Below are 21,869 nucleotides of genomic sequence, written 5' to 3' on the forward strand. Positions count from 1 at the left end.
GGAATAGTCTGATTATGTGAGAGGAGTATTTCCACTGGAGCAGAGAATGTTAAGAGGAGATTTAATTGGGTTTTTATCGGTATGAAGGGTTTTGATTGAGTGAATAGGAAAAGACTATTTCCTCTGGTTGAGGAGTAAACGATGAGGGATCATCGATTTAAAACCGTCTCTGATAGAGAATGGAGAAAGGCTAAGAAAATATTTTTACACTGAAATCTGCTGGAGCAGCGAGTAGTTGAACATAAGAACATTAGAAATAGGAGCAGGAGTAGGCCGGCCATACGGCCCCTCGAGGCTGATCTGATCATGGACTCGGCTCCACTTCATCACCCGCTCCCCATAACCCCATATCTCCTTATTGTTTAAGAAACTGTCTATTTCTGTCTTAAATTTATTCAATGTCCCAGCTTTCACAGCTCTCTGAGGCAGCGAATTCCACAGATTTACAACCCTCTGAGAGACCACTACATCTTTAAGGGAAAAGTGATTTAACGTTTGAAGAAGAGCAGTGGATTGTCCTAGCAAATAGCCATTACAAACACAATAGACTGAATGAACTCCTTCTATGATTCTGTGTTAAGTTGGCATCAGTATCGAAGTGGCATCTCCTGAGTGGCCATCTGGGGATGGAAGAACAAGGCTTATTCGGAGATTCCCCAATAGAGTTTTCCCTTACCTTCTTGGGGCTGATCATCTAGGTGGCCTTAGAAACTGATAAAGAAAGCACTGGTGCCAGTATAGACAAGGTGTAAAAGGCCTCAAGGGACCATCATTGACCCTATTTTCAAACTCCTCCACTGAATCTAGTTGTGAAGTAGCTGTAGCAAGCAATCCAGATTACATAGAGAACATAAAAAGATAGGCAGCGTTAGAAGTAATAAGCCCTTGGAAAGCACGGTGCAAACTTGTATTGCACCCATCAGATCTATATGGCTATCTGTGTTTATCATTAGATAATTGAGAAACATTGGGTTCAATTTTGGCTGAGCCCGTTTTTCGGCACACTTACCGAAGTTGCGCCGCTTATGTATGTTCCCAGATGCGCCGAAAAAAAAATGTTGGAACTTTGGCCGCTGTCTGGCCTCTTCACTGCAGTCGTGCAGCGTGGCCAATCGTTCTGTGCTGGAAAATGTGCTGGGCACATGCGCAGTGGGGTGATTCGTGATGTCCGCGCATGCGCAGTAGCGCTGCGAGTCTGCAACAACAGTCTCAATTGATGTTGGTCTCTCTGTCAGTTTGAGAGCGTGTTCTTCCTCCCTCTCATCAGCCTTGTGCTGTTTCTTCTCACACTGCCGCTATTTTGCCATCTCATTGGCGCTGAATTTATATCATTCCCTCTCTTCGAATCTGTGTTGCTCTTGTTATCTCTCCCTCGCTGAAACTGGGCTCCTTTAGGTTAAATTCTCTGTCTCATAAATTCTGCCTCCTTTGTTGGGCTAGGGGCGGGCAGGAGAACTGATAGTGCTCCTGTCTGCCGGTGATTTCTATCAGTTCTCCTGCCCGCCCCGAGCCTTGGCCGAGTGGCCTCCCAGTGTGATCGATCTTTTAGAACTCACCGGCAGGCAGGAGCACTAAGAGATTGATTGCACCGGGAGGCCACTCGGCCAGGGCTAGGGACGGGCAGGAGAACTCACCGGCAGGCAGGAGCACTAAGAGATTGATTGCACCGGGAGGCCACTCGGCCAGGGCTAGGGGCGGGCAGGAGAACTCACCGGCAGGCAGGAGCACTAAGAGATTGATTGCACCGGGAGGCCACTTGGCCAGGGCTAGGGGCGGGCAAGAGAACTGATAGTGCTCCTGCCTGATGATGATTTCTATCAGTTCTCTTGCCCACCCGTAACCCTGGCCGAGTGGCCTCCCGGTGCGTTGTCCTGCCCCTAGCCCAGACCTCCCGCACCGGCCCGCTGCCTTCTCGGACCGAGTGCAGTTTGAAGATGAAGGTAGGACTTCAATTTTTTTATTTCTTATAGAATTGTTAGTAGTTTTTGTTTGCACACATTGCTAAGGGTAAGGCTTGGTTGGTTTAGGTGCAGATCCTCTCCGCTTCCCGCCCCTATCCCAGGCCGAATGGCCTCCGATTTCTTTAACTCTCCGCAAGGGTTTTCTGAAGTGGCCACATACGCTGGTATAAGTAGAAATTAGCTGGCCAAAGTTGCCGAAATGGCGTAGGTGGCTGGTAACACCCCCTTTTGAGAAAAAAAACGAACCTAAAAAAAACGTAACTAACTGAGCTAAGCTGGTGCAAATTGATTGGGGAAACTGGGGATTTTTAAGTTACGCCAGAAAAAGCAGGTTACTCCCCAAAAAACCGGAGCAACTCCTGGCTAAAATTAAGCCCATTATAAGGTCACTATCAGCCTAACTGAGGCAAATTGCATTGTGAAGTGGCTTAGCAATTGCATGTATATATTTCAACCTTCAACATTTGTATCCAGTTATAGTTTTACTTCTGTTTCTAGCCCAAGGGTTGAACCTCTTTGTTGTCGTGCATTCTATGGCTAAGAATGTTCTTTCACAGAATATTTCCTCCATACTTCTATTTCTCCATCTGAATCAATGCAAAATATTGTAGGTAGGTTTAGCAGATCATTTATAATATAACAACAGAAAATGCTGGAAATACTCAGCAGGTCAGGCAGCATCTGTGGAGAGAGAAGCAGAGTTAATATTTCAGGTCAATGACCTTTCAGATGAAAGATGGACCTGAAATGTTACCCCTGTTTCTCTCTCCACAGATGCTGCCTGACCTGCTGAGTCTTTCTAATATTTCCTGTTTTTTTCTGATTTCCAGCATCCACAGTCTTTTGCTTTTGTATTAGAAGATTGCTTACTTGGCCAAGAATACCTGCATCAAAAGAACAGGAATATTTTAGGGCTTTTAATTTTGATCCTGTTCGAGTTTCCAAGTACTGACTTCATAATTTGAAATGTCCATCAATATTTAAAAGTTCACAATTGTTTTCCTGAACATTTTGTTCTTCATATTTTCTCCTCTTAAATTGTTCTAAAGTACCAGAATAGAAATGGCTTAATAGCAAGCCTTGTTGCTATTGGAGACCGATGAAGAGGTTTTAACTTGAATTCTCTTCTGCAATTCTAGGCAAAAGATCATGCGAAAATGGGAATAAAAGAGGTGAAAAATCGTTTGAAGCAAAAGGTAGTTGATTTTTTTTCTTACAAAGTGTTCTGCATTAAGTACCAAACCATTAAATGTATTATCTGATCAATATGGAACTGTGTGAAACACTGTTGTGACCACACTTGAAAATGCATTAACAGAGACAATATTGAGTGGGCTTTTAGAAAAATATGGATAGGTGCCCAAGGTCTCTTAACCCAAAAAGGTTGTATTGTTTCCAAGTTTTACTCTGTTATCTGCACAGATGGTTAAAGCATGAGTGAGATGGTGGGTAAAGCGCACTCTTTAATGCCCCAACAACAGGCCTTAACCTAAACCTCAACCTTACAAGAGCATTCCTGCTGCACTATTGTCTATATTTCTGTTTGTTACAACATTGAACTTTGTGGCCTTCTTGAGTGAGACTGCCAATTAGTGACCAATTAGGTTGATTTGCATCCTGTAGACTGCTGCTCACTTAATAAAAGGTTGAGACTATACAAACTCACTCATTTCACTTTGGACTCTTCATCCTGTCAGTCTGGATGGATTTATCTCATGTCCCAGATACAAAGGTGTTGTGTTCTAACTCAGTCCCAAATGTGCAAAATTGTCCAAGGTGCTTCACAACAGCGTAATCAGACAACACCAAAACCTGAGATAGGAGATATTGGGCCCAATTTTGGCCATGACTTGTTCCAATTCTTTTGGAGTAAGTTGGTTTTTCTGGCATAAGTTTAAAAAACGCCATTTTCCCCAATAAACTTGCTGCAGAGTAACTCAGTTAGGTATAATTTTTTTAGTTGAGTTTTTTTTTCAAAAGGGGGCGTTCCCAGCTATTTATGCCAGTTTTGGCCATTTATGCCATTTTGGCCAGCAAAATCTTACTCCAAATCAACTTAGGTCAGCGTATGTGGCCAGCTCTGAAAAATATTGCGGGCAGTTAAGAATTCGGTGCAGGTTAGTACATTTAAAGCACCAAGACTTACAAAGCACTAAACAAAGCACAAAAATAAGCATTCAATAACAAATAAAAAAAAATACAAGGAAGCTGAGAGGACCTGCACCAAGACTTACAAAACACTAAACAAACCACAACAAGTAATAATCAATCAATTAATAACAAATAAAAAATACAAGTCCTACCTTTATGCCAGAAACAAGTTTTTTTTTTGTTCCCCACCCCCCCCACCCCCCCCCCATCAAAACACTCTTTTCCCCCCCCCCCCCCCCCGATAAAAACTCTCCTCCTCCCCCCCACCCCCCAATCAAAACTCCTCAGTAAACAAAGCACAACCATCAATAAATAAAAAAATAAAACTCAAGCCTTACCTCGGCCCGGGAAGTCAGCGGGCCGGCTGGCCGGTGCAGGAGGCCACTCGGCTGGGGATAGGGGCTGCGAGCATCGGGTCCTGCTCACAGCCCACAGGACACGCTGAGAGGGCGAGGAGCATGCGCGTAGCTGCTGGCAGTGCTTTCTGCGCTGGGCTGTTGCTCCTCACCCCACTGCACTATGTACGCCACACTGGGACACCGGAGACTTGGCAGAGCGGGCAGGATGGGGCCACTTTTTTGGGGCGCCGTTTCCAGCACGCAAAGTCGGCGCATTTAGGGTAAGTGCGCCGAAAAAAGGTGTTGGGTAAAATTGGGCCCTATAGGAGGGATAACCAAAAGCTTGGTCAAAGAGGTGGGTTTTAAGGAGAGTCTTAAATGAGTAGAGACGGCGGGTTTAGTGAGAGAATTCCAGAGTGCCAGGTTTAGACAGGTGAAGGCACAGCCATCAGTAGTGGAACAAAGGGGGAGAGGGATGCATAAGAGGCCAGAGTTAGAGGATCGGAGAGTTTTCTTTGGGGGGGGCGGGGAGGTATATGGTTGGAGAAGATTACAGATAAGGAGGAGCAAGGCCAGGAAGGGAACTAAACTCGAGCATGCAAATTTTCAATTCGAGATGTTGGGAGCTAATGACTCGGGAATTGGAAGTACAACTTCAGAATTTGCGGACAATACCAAATTGGAAGGTGTAGTTAATACAGAAAAGGACCGTGACAAAATACAGGAAGACATTAATAAAACTGCAGAATGGGCATGTAATTGGCAAATGAACTTCAATATAGACAAGTGTGAGGTGGTAGGAAGAATAAGGAGGCCACGTACCGCTTGGAAAATAAGTGTTTAAGTGGGATGGAGGAGCAGAGCAATCTGGTGATACAGATACACAAATCACTAAAAGTAGTAATGCAGGTTAATAAAACCATTAAATAAAGCAAGCAAAGCAGTGAGGTTCATTTCTAGAGGGATATAATTGAAAACCAGAAATGTTATGTTAAACTTGTATAGAACCTTGGTTAGATCACATTTGGAGTACTGTGAACAGTTCTGGTCTCCATATTATAAAATGTCTTTAGAGGCATTGGAGAAGGTGCAACGTGATTTTCTGGAATGATACCAGAACTGAGAAGTCTTACCGATGAAGGATTGAACAGGCTGGAGCGTTTTTCTCTGGAAAAGGGGAGACTGCTGGTAGAGGTCTTCAAGATTATGAAAGGTTTTGATAGGGTAGGGGTAGCATAGATGTTTCCACTTGCAGGGGAGACCAGAACTAAGAGCCATCAATATAAGATAGTCAGTAATAAATCCAATAAGGAATTTAGGAGACACTTCTTTACTCAGAGTGGTGAGACTGTGGAACTTGCTACCGCAAGAAGTAGTTGAGGTGTGAATACCACAGATGCATTTAAGGGAAAGCTAGATAAACACATGAGGGGGAAATGATTGGAAGGATATGGTGATAGGGTTAGATGAAGAGGAGTGGGAGGAGGCTCATGTAGAGCAGAACACCAGCATTGACCTGCTGGACCAAATTACCTGTTTGTGTGTGTGTAAATACTATGTAATACATAGCCATTCTCTATTGGCTACCGAGAGACAGAGCATCCATAACACAGACTTTCACAACAGGATTAGCCACATTTTACACACAGCCAGTAAACCTACACCCAGAGAGAAACTTTTTATACAATCGATGAGGCTTCAGGAGCAGCAGTGAGACATCATTTACTTACAGTTGTCTTGATGTGGACCATGTGACCATACTCTTGCTGGTTCCTGGCTTTCAATTTTGCAAAAGAAATGGCGAAAAAAAATCTCAGGAGTCAAAACCAAGCTCAACAATTAAAATAAAGAGGTGTAAAAACAATTAAGAAACGAAACCTGAAAATAAATCTATTCATGTTGCATTCAAACCACCTACACACATTCCTTACGTTTTGAAGTTTGCCTAAATGCCTAATTTAACACTTAAAAATATATCTTTCCCACATTTAAAAAAAATCTTCCATTGTTACAAACTTATTAGAAACTTGCTTCCATACTACAAACAGTTTACACAGTGGTATCTTCCTCGATATCACTGCCCTCTGACAATCAGGTTTGAGGCCCATATTTCTCCAAAGACTCCCCAACATCCAGATAGTTTGAGGGCAGTATGCACCTGAGAACCCGGTGACCAAATCAAACCATGCAGTCACTTTAAACCTATCCAAGATTCCATTTCTTCACTTATAGTTCAGAATAATGCTTTCAAAAAAACAACTAAGCTAAATTTAGTTACCTGTTGTATAAATAGAATGCCTCACTGCTCCTGAAGCCTCATCGAAACAGGTAATTTGGTCCGACAGGTCAATGCCGGAGTTATTTTCATCTTGCGTCCACCCCAGTTCTTGATGAGAACGAGGCAACAGTGGCATGTAAACTGGTAAGACTCACATTAGCTACAACAATTATTTTGGTGTCAGTCTAAACTTGCTAAAAGTGGGTATGAACATTTCGGATCCAATACTGCACATTCAGTGAACAACTCAATCTTCCTTGGTGTGCAATGAGAGAAGTCAATCATTGATTAATGAATTGTTCTTCTCTATTTCACTCTGGCAATTTATAAAGTTATGTCTTTGTTTGCAGTAAGTGATTGATACGTCACTGACTGTGATTTATTTTTGTACTTTTCTTTATGTTCCTAACATCATAATGCTTAGACAGCCTTTTCCCGTAGTACCTCCTCTCTGCCCCTTATCCTTAATCAGGAATGTTCCTGGCCGTGCAAATCACATTTTCCTACCATGCAGGAAATGGCAGAAAATGGCTACACGGTGGCAGGAGATGATATCCACCAGAAGAGCACCGCATCCCCCCTGTCTGAGAAGAAAGAAGGCAAGCAACGAGAGGACCGGCGACCAATAACCGTGCACTTTGGGCAGGTATGTCGTTAAATTGTCCAATCTATGCATTGAGTGACCTTACTACAAAAACCAGAGCAATTTATGTAATCACTAAAAGTGGCATTTTGTTTTATTTTTGCTGCTTTTTAGGGCTTTATTTGGGAGACATCGCAGATAAATGAAGTCATTCCTTTTATGACATTTCTCTCATTTTTCTTCCATTTACCGTGCTCTTTGCTTTTCCCTATTTAATCGCCACGAGCACTCTAGCTGCTTTCTTCCTTTGTTTCTATGCCATTCTGTTCCTTCTAATAATTATGAATCAGTTATCCTATGAAGAACTTATTTAAGTATTGAAGTTGATAATGGAAATAAGTTTTATGTAAAAACTGCAGCGTGCCTCATCAAAAAAGTGCAGAATTAATGACTGCATTACAACTGTTTTGCAAAGCCCAATCCACTGGTGGGATCTCACAGTGAGAACATGCACACATCAAGCCATCACTACTCGTATTATATCAGAGGTTAGCATTTGCAGTCGAAATAAACTTTTTTTTATTCATTCTCATTGGCAAGGCAAGGCCAGCATTTATTGCCCATCCCTCATTGTCTTTGAGAAGGTGGTGGTGAACCTTTATCTTGAATCACTGCAGTCCATGTGGGGAAAGTGCTCCCACAGTGCTGTTGGGGAGGGAATACCAGGATTTTAACCCAGCGATGATGAAGGAATGATGATAGATGTCCAAATCAGGATGGTGTGTGACTTGAAGGGGAACTTAGAGGTGGTGGTGTTCCCATGCGTCTGCTGCCCTTGTCCTTCTTGGTGGTGGAGATCACGGGTTTGGGAGGTGCTGCTGAAGAATCCTTGGCGAATTGCTGACGAGCATCCTGTCGGTAGTACACACTGCAGCTATGGTGCACTAGTGCTGGAAGGAGTCAATGTTTAAGCTGGTGGATGGGGCGCTAATCAAGTGGACTTATTTGCCCTGGATGGTGTTGAGCTTCTTATTGCAGCTGCGCCCATCCAGGCAAGTGGAAAGTATTCCATCACACTCCTAACTTGTGCCTTTTAAGTGATGGAGAGGATTTTGGGAGTCAGGAGGTGAGCCACTCGCCACAGAATACCCAGCCTCTGACCTTTAGTAGCCACAGCATTTATGTGGCTGGTCCAGTTGAGTTTCTGGTCAATGGTGATCCCCAGGAGGTTGATGGTTGAGAATTCGTCAATGTTAATGCCGTTGCGTGTCAAGGGGAGGTGTTCAGGCTCTCTCTTGTTGGAGTTGGTCATTACTTGACATTTACGTGATGCCAGTGTTACTTGCCACTTTCAGCCCAAGCCTGAATGTTGACCAGGTCTTGCAGCATGCCGACACAGACTGTTTAATTATCTGACACTGCGTGTTTGTATGTGAAAATCCAAAAAGTGTGTATATTCAAATTCTAGTGAAGTTATTCATCTGTTTTTACTTGTTTAAAAATTACGTGCCACTTTAATGTATATATAGAAAAACCCGATGATGACAGGGCAGTGGCTGACAAAATTCTCTTAGGACTGTAGGCAATATGTGTCATGTTTTAAAATGAGAGTGCTGCAAGTTCAACAGGGACTTCTCTCATTCCATACAAAAATAGCTTTTGGAACATGAATTTCAAGATCTGTGTGACCTTTTATTCAGAAAGAGTTTTAATTGTGGGGGAAATGTGGAAAGAGAGTGGAGTTTTATGATATCTAAAGTATATGGTTTAATTTATCTGGGACAGGTTTTTGGAGGCAGCAGCGACAACAACAAGAAGCATTTATACAGAGCTGTTAACATCTTTTCTCTTTACAGATACTGACTGATGTGCTGTGTATTTCCAGCATTTCCTGTTTTTATTTCAGATTTCCAGTATTTACATGTTTTCCCCTTTTTTTTAAATCGCTACTCATTGTTAGTTCTTAGTGAGGCCATAATGTGAGCCATGCTACTGAATTAATATAAAATACTGGATGTAGAAAGTGAACTGGATGATAATATAGTCGTGATTTCATTACCAGTGTAGGAACTCTTCACTATCTAATGTACTTTTTGGCAGCTATCAATGGAATAGTTAAACCTACTGTTTATGACTATTGCAAAATGAGCTTTGTTAATACATTTCCTTCGTTAATTGTAAGAAATCAAAAGTATAATTTGCTTTTATGTCATCCTTAATTAATTATTAGATTTGTTTTACAAGGAACTTTCAATATCTATATGTCTCTAAAGATTTAACAAAGAAAATCTGTTGAAATACAGGCATTTCTTCTTAAACAATCACGATTTAAGAATGTGTTGACACATACAAACCTCGTAGAAATATCACCCAAACTATTGAACGAATTAAAGTAGGTTTAATAGTTTTCAGTTCGATTTCAACCGCTTCTTCCTGTCCTCCTTCCCCATTCTTGCTAAGGTGTAATGACATAAAATGCTGTCAAAGCATAGAGAACTCTCAAATTAGTTGCAATGAAGAGTCTGCTGAAAATGATCAATTTGGGAATTTGGCTATCAAACAGAAATTGAAATGGATTTTAAAAGGAAAAGAATGTGATCAAGGATTGTCACACTAGGTGAAAGAACGCAAGAATGTTTTTTGTACAGAAAGTGGATGGTGTATCTTGTGACGTATCTTGGCCTTTATTGCAAAGGGGATGGAGTATAGAAACAGAGAAGTCTTGCTACAGCTATACAAGGTTTTGGTGAGGCCACATCTGGAATACTGCATGCAGTTTTGGTTTCCATATTTACGAAAGGATATACTTGCTTTGGAGACAGTTCAGAGAAGGTTCATGAGGTTGATCCCGGGGATGAGGGGGTTGACTTATGAGGAAAGGTTGAGTAGGTTGGGCTGCTACTCATTGGAATTCAGAAGAATGAGAGGTGATCTTATCGAAATGTATAAGATTATGAGGGGGCTTGACGGTGGATGCAGAGAGGATGTTTCCACTGATGGGAGAGACTAGAACTAGAGAGCACGATCTTAGAATAAAGGGCTGCACATTTAAAACAGAGATGAGGAGAAATTTCTTCTCTGAGGGTTGTAAATCTGTGGAATTCGCTGCCTCAGAGAGCTGTGGAAGCTGGGACATTGAATAAATTTAAGACAGAAATAGACAGTTTCTTAAACGATAAGGGGTTATGGGGAGCGGGAGGGAAGTGGAGCTGAGTCCATGATCAGACCAGCCATGATCTTATTGAATGGCAGAGCAGGCTCGAGGGGCCGTATGGCCTATTCCTGGTCCTATTTCTTATGTTCTTAATATCATAGATTGGTGTATTCAATTGGATGATAATTACAGGATAAATCTATCTCGTATCTCAGCTGCATTTAAATTTCAAACACCTTCTGTGCAATAGCCTTTCTGGGGAAGAAAGCATTACTGCCTAGTTTATGCACACTTTTCTGCTACTGTCTAATGTCTACTGAGAAAGGGATTGAAACTGCATAACTCATTTCATTTAATATCTTTTAACAACTGACAGAAACAGATGACTCATTCATCATTAGTCCTTGACTCAAGTCAAACCCAGATCAAAGAGGTGGTTATAACTTTACTACCCAGTTTCTTGTGCGAGCTCTTTCTTCGAACCTATTGTATGTGCAGATATAGGCCCCAAGTTTCCACACGCTACAAAACGGGTGCCCCTCCGAGCTGGGCGCCTGTTTTTCGCGCCGAAAACGGCGCTGGAAAAAAAACGCGCGATTCTGCAGCGCCCTGCAGCTCCATGGCAGCTTGGCATGGCGCCCAGGGGGCGGAGCCTACCACTCGCGCCGATTTTGTAAGTGGGAGGGGGCGGGTACCGTTTAAATTCATTTTTTTCCTGCCGGCAACCCTGCGCGTGTACGTTGGAGCGTTCGCGCACGCGCAGTGTGAAGGAAAACATTGGCACTCGGCCATTTTTGTAGTTCTTTGTAGCTGTTTAATTTTTGAACATTTTTTAATAAAAGCACATTGCCATCAGCACTGAGGCTTCTTGCAGCAGTGAGAAGGCTGCAGGAAGCCTCAGAAGTTGAGGCAGCCGTTTCCCCCCCCCTGCCGTCGGGAATGGCTGCTCAACTTGTGAGGCTTCCTGCAGCCTTCTCACTGTCTCCTTTCCCCCCCCCCCCCGCCTGCCGTCAGGAACAGCTGCCTCCCCCCCCCCCCCCCCCCCCCGCTGCGGTCGGTCGGGCCCACACTCCCTCCCTCCCGCCATCAGGAACAGCTGCCTCCCCCCCCCCCCCCCCCCCGCTTCGGTTGGTCGGGCCCGCACTCCCTCCCTCCCGCCGTCAGGAACAGCTGCCTTCTCTCCCCCCCCCCCCCCTCCCCCCCGCTGCATTCGGTCGGTCGGGCCCGCACTCCCTCCCCCCCCCTCCCCGCTGCGGTCGGTCAGTCGGGCCCGCACTCCCTCCCTCCCCCCGCCCGCCGTCAAGAACGGCTGCCTCCTTCCCCCCCCCCCTGCCGTCGGGAACGAACGGCTGCCTCAACTTGTGAGGCTTCCTGCAGCATTCTCCCTGACTGAAGCACTTTCACACAGGTAGGAAGATGGTTTATTTAATCTTTTTTTTGCTTATAAATTTTTATTCAGGTTGGATTTATTTGTATAAGTATAAATAAGGATTGATTGTAGAATTTAATGACTTCCCTTTCCCCCCCCCCACCTCGTTCTGGACACCTAATTTGTAACCTGCGCCTGATTTTTTAATGTGTAGACAAGGCTTTTTCAGTTCTACAAAAATCTTCACTTGCTCCATTCTAAGTTAGTTTGGAGTACGTTTTCACTGTGGAAACTTTGAAATCAGGCGTCAGTGGCCGGACACGCCCCCTTTTGAAGAAAAAATTCTGTTCCAAAGTGAAACTGTTCTAACTGACTAGAACTGCAGAAAAAAAAATGTGGAGAATTGCGATTTCTAAGATAGTCCGTTCTCCACCAGATGCTCCTAAAAATCAGGCGCAAATCATGTGGAAACTTGGGGCCATAGGCCCTATAATCTCGAGTGTTCACTGATGGAGTCTTTTTTTAATTAAAAAAAATGTTTTGTAGTTGTTTCAAATGACATATTGTACATTACATTTCCTGTCTATGGTCTGCTGAAATACTGCAATCCTACTTTAAGGTGTGTGTCTGTGTGTATGTTCATTTTAATGGATGTATTGGTTCATCAAATTCTAAAACATTTATTGATCCAGTATTCATTTAGTATTGTTCGAAACCTATCCTCTGCCAGAACCAGCAACTTTTCTGTTGCACGTTTTGTGTTGCTCTGAACTTTGTTAAAAGCTTTCAGCAGTACATCTAAACAGATTATTGATTAGTTTTGAACCCCTCCCATTGGATGTAAAGATTGCATTTTAAAGAACAGTTAAACCAAGGCCACTGAGATTCCAGAGCCCAGAAATATAAAGTATAATTTAATTTTTGCCACAGGAAATATGCTGATTGATGCAGCTAAATTCTTAAAAAAATTAACTGTTGCCATTTAGAAATAGAAAGCATTTGCTCAATAACATAATTGAAGCTGCTATATAAAGCTTACAAAGGTTTCACCTGCATGGCGAAGGAGAGATAACAATTACTATTGGACTTAGCCACTGCATTCCTCAACTCAGACATGCTAGGATAAGGGGTAGAATATGCTGGTACCAGATAGACCAAAGGACATTTTTATTGCAAACATAATTTTGCATGAAATAATTTAATTGTGCAAAATGAATAATTATTCTACAGTAAAATAAAGGACTTGAGTACCACAAAATAATTTGAACTGAATGATTATAACATCTTGTTTTAAGGTTGATTACTTGTTTTGTTTAACTACTGCCTTTATTTTAAGTATTTTGTTGTCCGATTGTGAAATTTGCCCATTTTCCCAACCTTAGTGTCCATTCTAAAGTTTATTCTGAGCCTCAGAGTTGGGGTTTTTACTTGTGCATGAGGATTCGTCAGTAGTAGTGTTAGAAATCACCTTTCTACGGCTATCTCTGCTCATTTTAGATACTCAGGTTCGAATGCAAACCAATATGATGGGTATATTGTGTTTAATCAGAGTTTAAGACGGAATAGAACACACTAGTTATACAGCAAAATCATACGACCGTGACAAGTAACTGATACGGAGCCGATCGAACAGATGGTTGGCACACTTAACAGTTCTCTGAGCAGCCTCTCTTCCTTTCATCTAGAGCCTCCTTCGGTAAGCATGGGATCACTCTCGCAGAGTGTTCGACCCACCCAACTTCTGTATGGTTCTCACTTTACCATCTGTACCCTCAGGAGGTTACTTATATTCTATTTTTAGGGGTGGGCCTGAAATGGGATATTGACCAGACATTTTTGCCTATAGAGGTTCTCCTAAAAACTCAGGGGCGAAATTGCCCTTTTTTTATAGCCCTATTAATGCCTCTGCGGGGGAGGGGGGGGGTTACTGGAGTGCAACGAGGAAATTGCCCCGGAGGGTTGGGGAGTGATGTGTCGTTAGCGCTGTGCCCCTGGCTGGTGCACACACGGCGATGATGTAATCGTCGTGCGCACGGATGCCACCCCACGCCGATCCGTTTGCACCCCGCGGGCGGTGGCCGATGTCACCGCCAGCTTCGCCTGTCACGAAGCTGGCGGACATCTGCCGCTGGGGCGCTATTTAAAGGGGAGGCTGTTTGCGCCTTATAGTTGCCGGGCTATTGGCCCGGTCGAGGGAATCCCTGGTGGTCCAGTGGAAGCGCCAAAGGGACTGCAGAGCGCGCAGCGGCCCTCCCCTTTAATTGAAGGGGAGAGGCGTTCTGCTAGGTTTGACGTTGCCAGTGGGACGCTGGGCTCTGGGGCACAGCGCTGGATGCAGTGCTGCCCTACCACCCCAGAAGTGCCCCCGCACAGATGCGGAGCACCTCCGATACTGCTCCGCCTCCATGGAAGGGCCGGATTCTGTGCCGGGGGCAGAACTTCCGGGTTGGACGATAAATGTCCTGGCCTTGGAAGGTTACCGCCTCCAAACGCGGCACTGGGAAATTTCGTCCCCTCAGTACCCAATGGGGCTTTGAGTTCTTTTTCTCGATTCTTGAAACAAAGCCCTCCCTAAAGATGTCTTATTATCTTGTTCACATGTTTCTCCTGTTTATACTTTCTCAGGGGTTTATTTCCTTTGGAATTTGTGTCTTACTCCCTGGTCCCTATCCTCTCGGGTATAATTAATACAAGGCCTAGCTCTGTACTCTTTCAATCATGAGCCCCAAGTCAGAGCTATATAACTTAAATCGGTCGATACCTGCTTTATGACCTATTCTGAGATTGTGTTTATCTTAACTAAATTCCTTCCACCCTAAGTCTTTCTATACTCAATCGGATGGATTTGTGGCTCCTCTCCGTTCCGTTTTTCACCCCGGAGCGGTGACACTGACAGCGGTGAGGTGTTCTGACTGGGTAGTCAGCCTTTAGCGCCCCGCAAGGATCCTCGGGTCTGGTTTTGCGGTGGCGCGGAGCAGCACCAACCGGAAGAGCTGTGCCGGTATGTAACGCCCCTGGTTGCGACACCGGTGCGAGTTTTGACTCTTGCCCGACACGTACGCCCCAAAGCGCGCCCCACAATGAACGCTTGGGAAATCAGGCAGTGCAACGATACCGACTGCAGAGAGGTAAGTAATGGACTCCTTAGGTAAGTGTGATTGTTTTTTCTTTAAATTTTTTTTGCGATTTGTGTTGTGGCGTGGGCAATGTTTTGGGAATGTTTTTTTGTGTTTTTTTTTTTGTTTTCCCCACTCCCCCACAAGGCGTCTCTTGGAACGCTCCTGACCAGGCTCTTTAGCTCGGGAGTTTCTCATCCTAACGTCTCGAGAGAGGTGTACAACGCCTCCCTTTGCACTACACCCTTGGGCTCAGGGCCCAGCTGCCCAATGTTACTGAGGCGCAAACTGTTCCCGGGTGTAAACTTTACCGCCCCAAAAACGCCAAAGCTAAAAATCCAGCCCCAAAAAATTAACTTTTAATTATTTTCAGCGAACTCCAATTTCTACCTAAGCATTATAACTTGATTGTTAGTAATAATACAGAGCTTAGTTGATTAAATTAAAGATACATAAACAAAGTTGAAGACTTAACTTGAAAACAACAGATAGTGGCTGGCATAGTGCAGAATTCTATAACATCCACAGGAAACAAAAACATTTGCACATTCCAAGCATCTATTTAGCCATCCCTCCTGCTGTTCCTGCCCGCACTGATTGCAGTGCGGGCAGGAACAGCAGGAGGGGCAAAGGAGCGGCAAGAGTTTCAAAAAGGAAGTGACCGGGGCCCAGGAGAGGCATGAGTCTGGGGCCCAGAAGAGGCGAGGGCCCAGGGGCAGCACGGGCCAGCCCACACTGTGATACGTGCGTGCGCTCGGTCTGTGCAGCAGAGCTGGTCTCCAGTTAGTCTTGGATAATCCTTTCCACTGGACCAAGACCTAGCTCTGTCAAGCCCGTGTGGTGGCTGATGTGCAATGGCCACCACACGTTAAAAAAAATCCACGCACAGGCATCTTCCACCTTCCAAGATGTAGTTCGGGACCTGGAATATTAGGTCCTTCATTGAAACACCTGTGAACTCATTCCTTTTTGGCATGGAAGCAAGTCATCCTCGATACAAGGCACTGCCTATAATTAGCCATTCTAGCACCAACCTGAGGAGATATTTTGTTTCCAGTTCTAACATAATCATGTAAACACTGCATTCTTCATATCACAGTTTCATTAGTATAATCATATAGTTTCAGGTATCTCTCGTTTCTAACAGTAGTCTATAGCTAATCCAGTCTGGTTAATGCAGCACAAAATAGGTGGTCAGTGGAATGTAACTTGTTTCAAATTTTCCCATGAGTTGCACCGTTTTTTTTGGTGTAACTTGATTTTTCTGGTGTATCTTTTAAGTTGCAAATATGGCCATTTAATTTGCACCAGTGTAAGTGAGTTAGTTAGGTTTTTTGTTCGGTCAGTTTTGTTTTCAAAAGGGGGCATTCCCAGCCACTTACACCAGTTATGCCAATTTAGCCAGAAAAAAGTTGTACTAACCTAACTTAGGCCAGCGTATGTGTCCACTTTTGTCCGCACAGAAAGACCATTCTTACAGTTCAGGAATCGGCGCAAGTAACTACATTTAAAGCACCACCAAGCACCAAACAAAGCACAAAAAGTAATAAGCAATTAATTAACAAATAAAATAGAAGGAACCCTGCACCTAAAGCACCAAAATCAATCAGTAAATAACAAATAGAAAATAGAAGTCCTACCTTAGGGAACGCAGCAGGCTGCCAATGAGGGAGCCCATTCGGCCAGGGCTAGGGACGGCGTGCTTCGGGCCCCTCCCACACAGCCTGCAGCGCGAGTTTGCAGAAACGGCCTGCCAGGAGCTATTGCACATGCGCGCAGACTCTAGCGCGCATGTGCAGAGGCCCCGGCACTGTTTTCAGTGCTGTGCCCTGGCTCCGCCCCCAATCCATTGGGCCACGCTACGCCACAACGGAGGAGAGGCTGGGGAGCAGCCAAATTAGGAAGGTCCTTTTTCGGCGTGCTTGGAGGCGGACAAAAGCCGCGCAGACGAGTGAGGGCGCGAGAAAAAGAGGTTAGCGAAATTTGGGCCCATAGAGAGGTTGGTATTCGAATACATCTAATTTAAAAATATAATACTGTTGTGTATCTGTAAAGCATGCACTCCCATGTTCCGTCACCAGGGAGCGCATCCCCTGAAGTCCCAAGGGATCCCAGCATCCCTTGGGAGCACTGTATATAAGCCGACCCCTAAGGCCTGTTCCTCACTCTGGAGTGTCTTATTAAAGACTGAGGTCACTGTTACTTTAACCTCCCCGTGTGCAATCTCATCTGTTAGGAACACAATAACTGGCGACGAGTATAGAATCCAACGCAAAGATGCAGCAAACTGTGGGCATCCTGAAGAAGTTCTCGAAGGGTGAGGACTGGGAAGCCTATGTTGAACGGCTAGACCAGCACTTTGTAGCCAACGAGCTGGACGGAGAAGGAAGCGCTGCAAATAGGAGAGCGGTCCTCCTCACTGTCTGCGGGACACCGACCTACAGCCTCATGAAGAATCTTCTGGCTCCGGTGAAACCCACAGATAAGTCATATGAGGAGCTGTGTACACTGGTTCGGGAGCATCTTAACCCGAGGGAGAGTGTGCTGATGGCGAGGTATCGGTTTTACACGTGCCAGCGATCTGAAGGTCAGGAAGTGGCGAGCTACGTCGCCGAGCTCAGGCGACTTGCAGGACAATGTGAGTTTGATGGCTACCTGGAGCAAATGCTCAGGGACTTTTTTGTACTGGGCATTGGCCACGAGACCATCCTACGAAAACTTTTGACTGTCAAGACACTGACCCTCAGTAAGGCCATTGCAATAGCACAGGCGTTTATGTCCACCAGTGATAACACCAAACAAATCTCTCAGCAATGTTCATAAATTAACTGGAACTGTGTTTGAGAGCAGAAATGTACAGGGCAGAACCCACGAGTCTGCAACTGCCAGCAGGCCTCGGATGACTCAGAGTCCCCAACAAAGGATGAATGCAAGGCAGTTCACACCTTGTTGGCGTTGTGGAGGCTTCCATTCAGCCTATTCATGCCGCTTCAAAGGGTATGTTTGCAAGAGCTGTGGAACAATGGGGCACCTCCAATGAGCTTGCAGATGAGCTGCAAGCTCTGCAAAACCTGCTAACCACCACGTGGCAGAGGAAGATCAGTCCATGGTGGATCAAAGCAATTTCGAGCCTGAGAGAGAGGAGGCAGATGCTGAAGTACACGAGGTGCACACATTTGAGACGAAATGTCCACCTATAAAGCTAAATGTAAAATTGAATGGCTTACCCTTAGCCATGGAACTGGACGCTGGCGCTAGCCAATCCATCATGAGTAAAAAGATGTTTGAGAGACTGTGGTGCAACATGGCACTCAGACCAGCCCTGAGCCCCATCCACACGAAACTGAGAACGTACACCAAAGAGCTTATCACTGACCTGGGCAGCGCTATGATCAAGGTCACCTATGAGGGCACGGAGAACAAACTGCCACTCTGGATTGTCCCGGGCGATGGCCCCAAACTGCTTGGAAGGAGCTGGCTGGGCAAAATCCACTGGAACTGGGATGACATCCGAGCGCTATCACATGTCGATGAGGCCTCATGTACCCAGGTTCTTAACAAATTTCCTTCCCTTTTTGAGCCAGGCATTGGAAACTTTTTTGGGGTGAAGGTGTGGATCCACTTGGTCCCAGAGGCACGATCCATTCACCACAAGGCGCGAGCGGTACCTCACATGATGAGGGAGAGAGTGGAAATCGAGCTGGACAGGCTGCAACGCGAGGGCATCACCTCCCCAATGAGACTTCGAAGGGCCTCACCTGCATGAACACGTACAAGGGACTGTTCATCTACAACAGATGCCCATTTGGAATTCGGTTGGCTGCAGCGATCTTCCAGAGAAACATGGAGAGCCTACTCAAGTCGGTACCCCGCACAGGGGCTTTTCAGGACGACATATTGGTCACGGGTCGGGACACCGTCGAGCATCTACAAAACCTGGAGGAGGCCCTCCAGCGACTGGATCGTGTAGGGCTGCGGCTGAAGAGGTCGAAATGCATCTTCATGGCAACAGAAGTGGAGTTTTTGGGGAGAAAGATCGCGGCGGACGGCATTCGGCCCACAGACGCCAAGACAGAGGCTATCAGGAACGCCCGCAGGCCACAATGTCATGGAGCTGCGGTCGTTCCTGGGACTCATCAACTATTTTGGTAACTTCCTACCAGGGTTAAGCACCCTCTTAGAGCCCCTACATGTGTTATTGCGTTAAGGTGAGAACTGGTTTTGGGGAAAAAAACAAGTAATTGCTTTTGAGAAAGCCATAAATATTTTATGCTCCAACAAGCTGCTTGTATTTATAACCCGTGTAAAAGACTTGTGCTAGTAGTATGTGACGCGTCGGCGTACGGAGTCGGGTGTGTATTACAACAAGCTAACGTTGCGGGGAAGTTGCAACCTGTCGCCTATGCCTCCAGGAGCTTGTCTAACGCCGAGAGGGCCTGCAGCATGATTGAGAAAGAGGCATTAGCATGTGTGTTCGGGGTAAAGAAAATGCATCAGTACCTGTTTGGCCTCAAATTTGAGCTGGAAACCGATCACAATCCCCTCATATCCCTGTTCACTGAAAACAAGGGGATAAATACTAATGCCTCAGCCCGCATACAAAGGTGGGCACTCGCGCTATCAGCTTATAACTATTCCATCCGCCACAGGCCAGGCACCGAGAACTGTGCGGATGCTCTCAGTCGGCTACCATTGCCCACCACGGGGGTGGAAATGGCGCAGCCCGCAAACTTGTTGATGGTGGCACAGCCCGCAGACTTGTTGATGGTCATGGAAGTGTTTGAAAATGATAAATCACCTGTCACGGCCCGCCAGATTAGGACTTGGAACAGCCAAAATCCTCTGCTGTCCCTAGTTAAAAAAAACTGTGTACTGCATGGGAGCTGGGCCAGCATCCCCATTGAAATGCAGGAGCTAATCAAGCCGTTCCAGCGGCGAAAGGACGAGCTGTCCATTCAGGCAGACTGCCTGTTGTGGGGTAACCACATAGTGCTACCCAAAAAAGGCAGGGAGACATTCATCTCGGATCTCCACAGCACACACCCGGGTATAGTAATGATGAAATCGATAGCCAGATCCCATGTGTGGTGGCCCGGTATCGACTCTGACTTAGAGTCCTGTGTACGGCAATGCAGTGTGTGTGCTCAGTTGAACAATGTGCTCAGAGAGGCACCACTAAGTTTGTGGTCCTGGCCCTCCAGACCATGGTCGAGGATCCATGTCGACTCTGCGGGCCTGTTTCTCGGTAAAATGTTCCTGGTGGTGGTGGATGCTTTTTCAAAATGGATTGAATGTGAAATAATGTCGGGAAGCACCGCCACCGCCACCATTGAAAGCCTGAGGGCCATGTTTGCCACCCACTGGTCAGTGACAACGGGCCATGTTTTACCAGTGCCGAATTTAAAGAATTCATGACCCGCAATTGAATCAAACATGTCACCTCGGCACCATTTAAACCAGCCTCCAATGGGCAGGCAGCGCGGGCAGTACAAACAATCAAACAGAGCCTTAAACGAGTCACAGAAGGCTCACTCCAAACCCGCCTGTCCCGAGTACTGCTCAGCTACCGCGCGAGACCCCAGTCGCTCACAGGAGTGCCCCCAGCTGAGCTACTCATGAAAAGGACACTTAAAACCAGACTCTCGCTGGTTCACCCCAACCTGCATGATCAGGTAGAGAGCAGGCGGCAGCAACAAAATGTAAACGATGGTCGCGCCACTGTGTCACGGGAAATTGATCTGAATGACCCTGTGTATGTGCTAAACTATGGACATGGTCTCAAGTGGATCGCGGGCACGGTGATAGCTAAAGAAGGGAGTAGGGTGTTTGTAGTCAAACTAGACAATGGACAAATTTGCAGAAAGCACCTGGACCAAACGAGGCTGCGGTTCACAGACTGCCCTGAACAACTCACAGCAAACACCACCTTTTTCGAACCCACAACACACACCCAAAGGTCAACAACACCACTCCGGACCAGGAAATCGAACCCAGCAGCCCAGCAAGACCAGGCTCACCTAGCAGCCCTGCAGGACCAACAACACACCAGCCCAGCGAGGGCACAGCCAACACACCAGAACAGACCGAGGCGGTCCACCAGGGAAAGAAAGGCTCCCGACCGCCTCACCTTGTAAATAGTTTTCACTTTGACTTTGTGGGGGGAGTGATGTTGTGTATCTGTAAAGCACGCACTCCCATGTTCCGCCACCAGGGAGCTCATCCCCTGAAGTCCCAAGGGATCCCAGCATCCCTTGGGAGCACTGTATAAAAGCCAGCCCCTAAGGCCTGTTCCTCACTCTGGAGTGTCTTAATAAAGACTGCGGTCACTGTTACTTTAACCTCCCTGTGTGCAGTCTCATCTGTGTTAGGAACACAATAAATACAATTAAGAAAAATATGCAAGTTTTTTTTTAATAGTGCAATACTGCTGACTTTTCATTTCCCCGTCAGGTATGTTGATCAGTGAATTTGGAGAGGTACTGGTCGCAGTTCATGTTTTGTGCACATTATCTTTCATTGCCAGGAACTCAATCTGGGCCCAGCAAATGTGTGTATTTTGTTTTGTGCATTTCACTCTTCGCGATTTTAGCTTTAGTCCATTATTTGTGTATATGAATCGAGCAGTGGGCTGTGTTCATCTTTACATGTATGCATGTGTTTGCCTGTTCAGTTTATTTCTGTGCAAGACTGACCACAGCACATGAGACCTGGACACATAAATGTGCACGAGAGACATAGATACACACCAAGGATGCACACAAAACTGGATCTCACTAATTGACTTTCTTTCCATGGTTGATTTGTATTATTTGACGTACTTATTCAAATGTTCTTTAACATTTTTATTTGATGTTTAATTTACTAGCTGCCATGAAATATAGAATGTAATTTACATGTAAAAGTGAAGAGAGAGCAATAA

At 45.4% G+C, this 21,869-nt stretch overlaps 1 protein-coding gene across 8 annotated transcripts in view; it reads left to right on the forward strand.

Moving 5' to 3' along the window:
• dennd1a (DENN/MADD domain containing 1A) overlaps positions 1-21,869 on the forward strand; it is a 604,632-nt gene that overhangs the window by 528,060 nt on the left and 54,703 nt on the right. For all 8 annotated transcript variants that reach the window (XM_070862693.1, XM_070862695.1, XM_070862694.1 and 5 more), the window contains exons 18-19: positions 3,101-3,157; positions 7,243-7,374. In XM_070862693.1, coding sequence (XP_070718794.1) covers positions 3,101-3,157; positions 7,243-7,374 — 189 coding nt within the window. The remainder of the gene's footprint in view (positions 1-3,100; positions 3,158-7,242; positions 7,375-21,869) is intronic.

Source organism: Pristiophorus japonicus, chromosome 20 (genome assembly GCF_044704955.1).
Source record: "Pristiophorus japonicus isolate sPriJap1 chromosome 20, sPriJap1.hap1, whole genome shotgun sequence".
NCBI classification, from domain to species: domain Eukaryota; kingdom Metazoa; phylum Chordata; class Chondrichthyes; family Pristiophoridae; genus Pristiophorus; species Pristiophorus japonicus.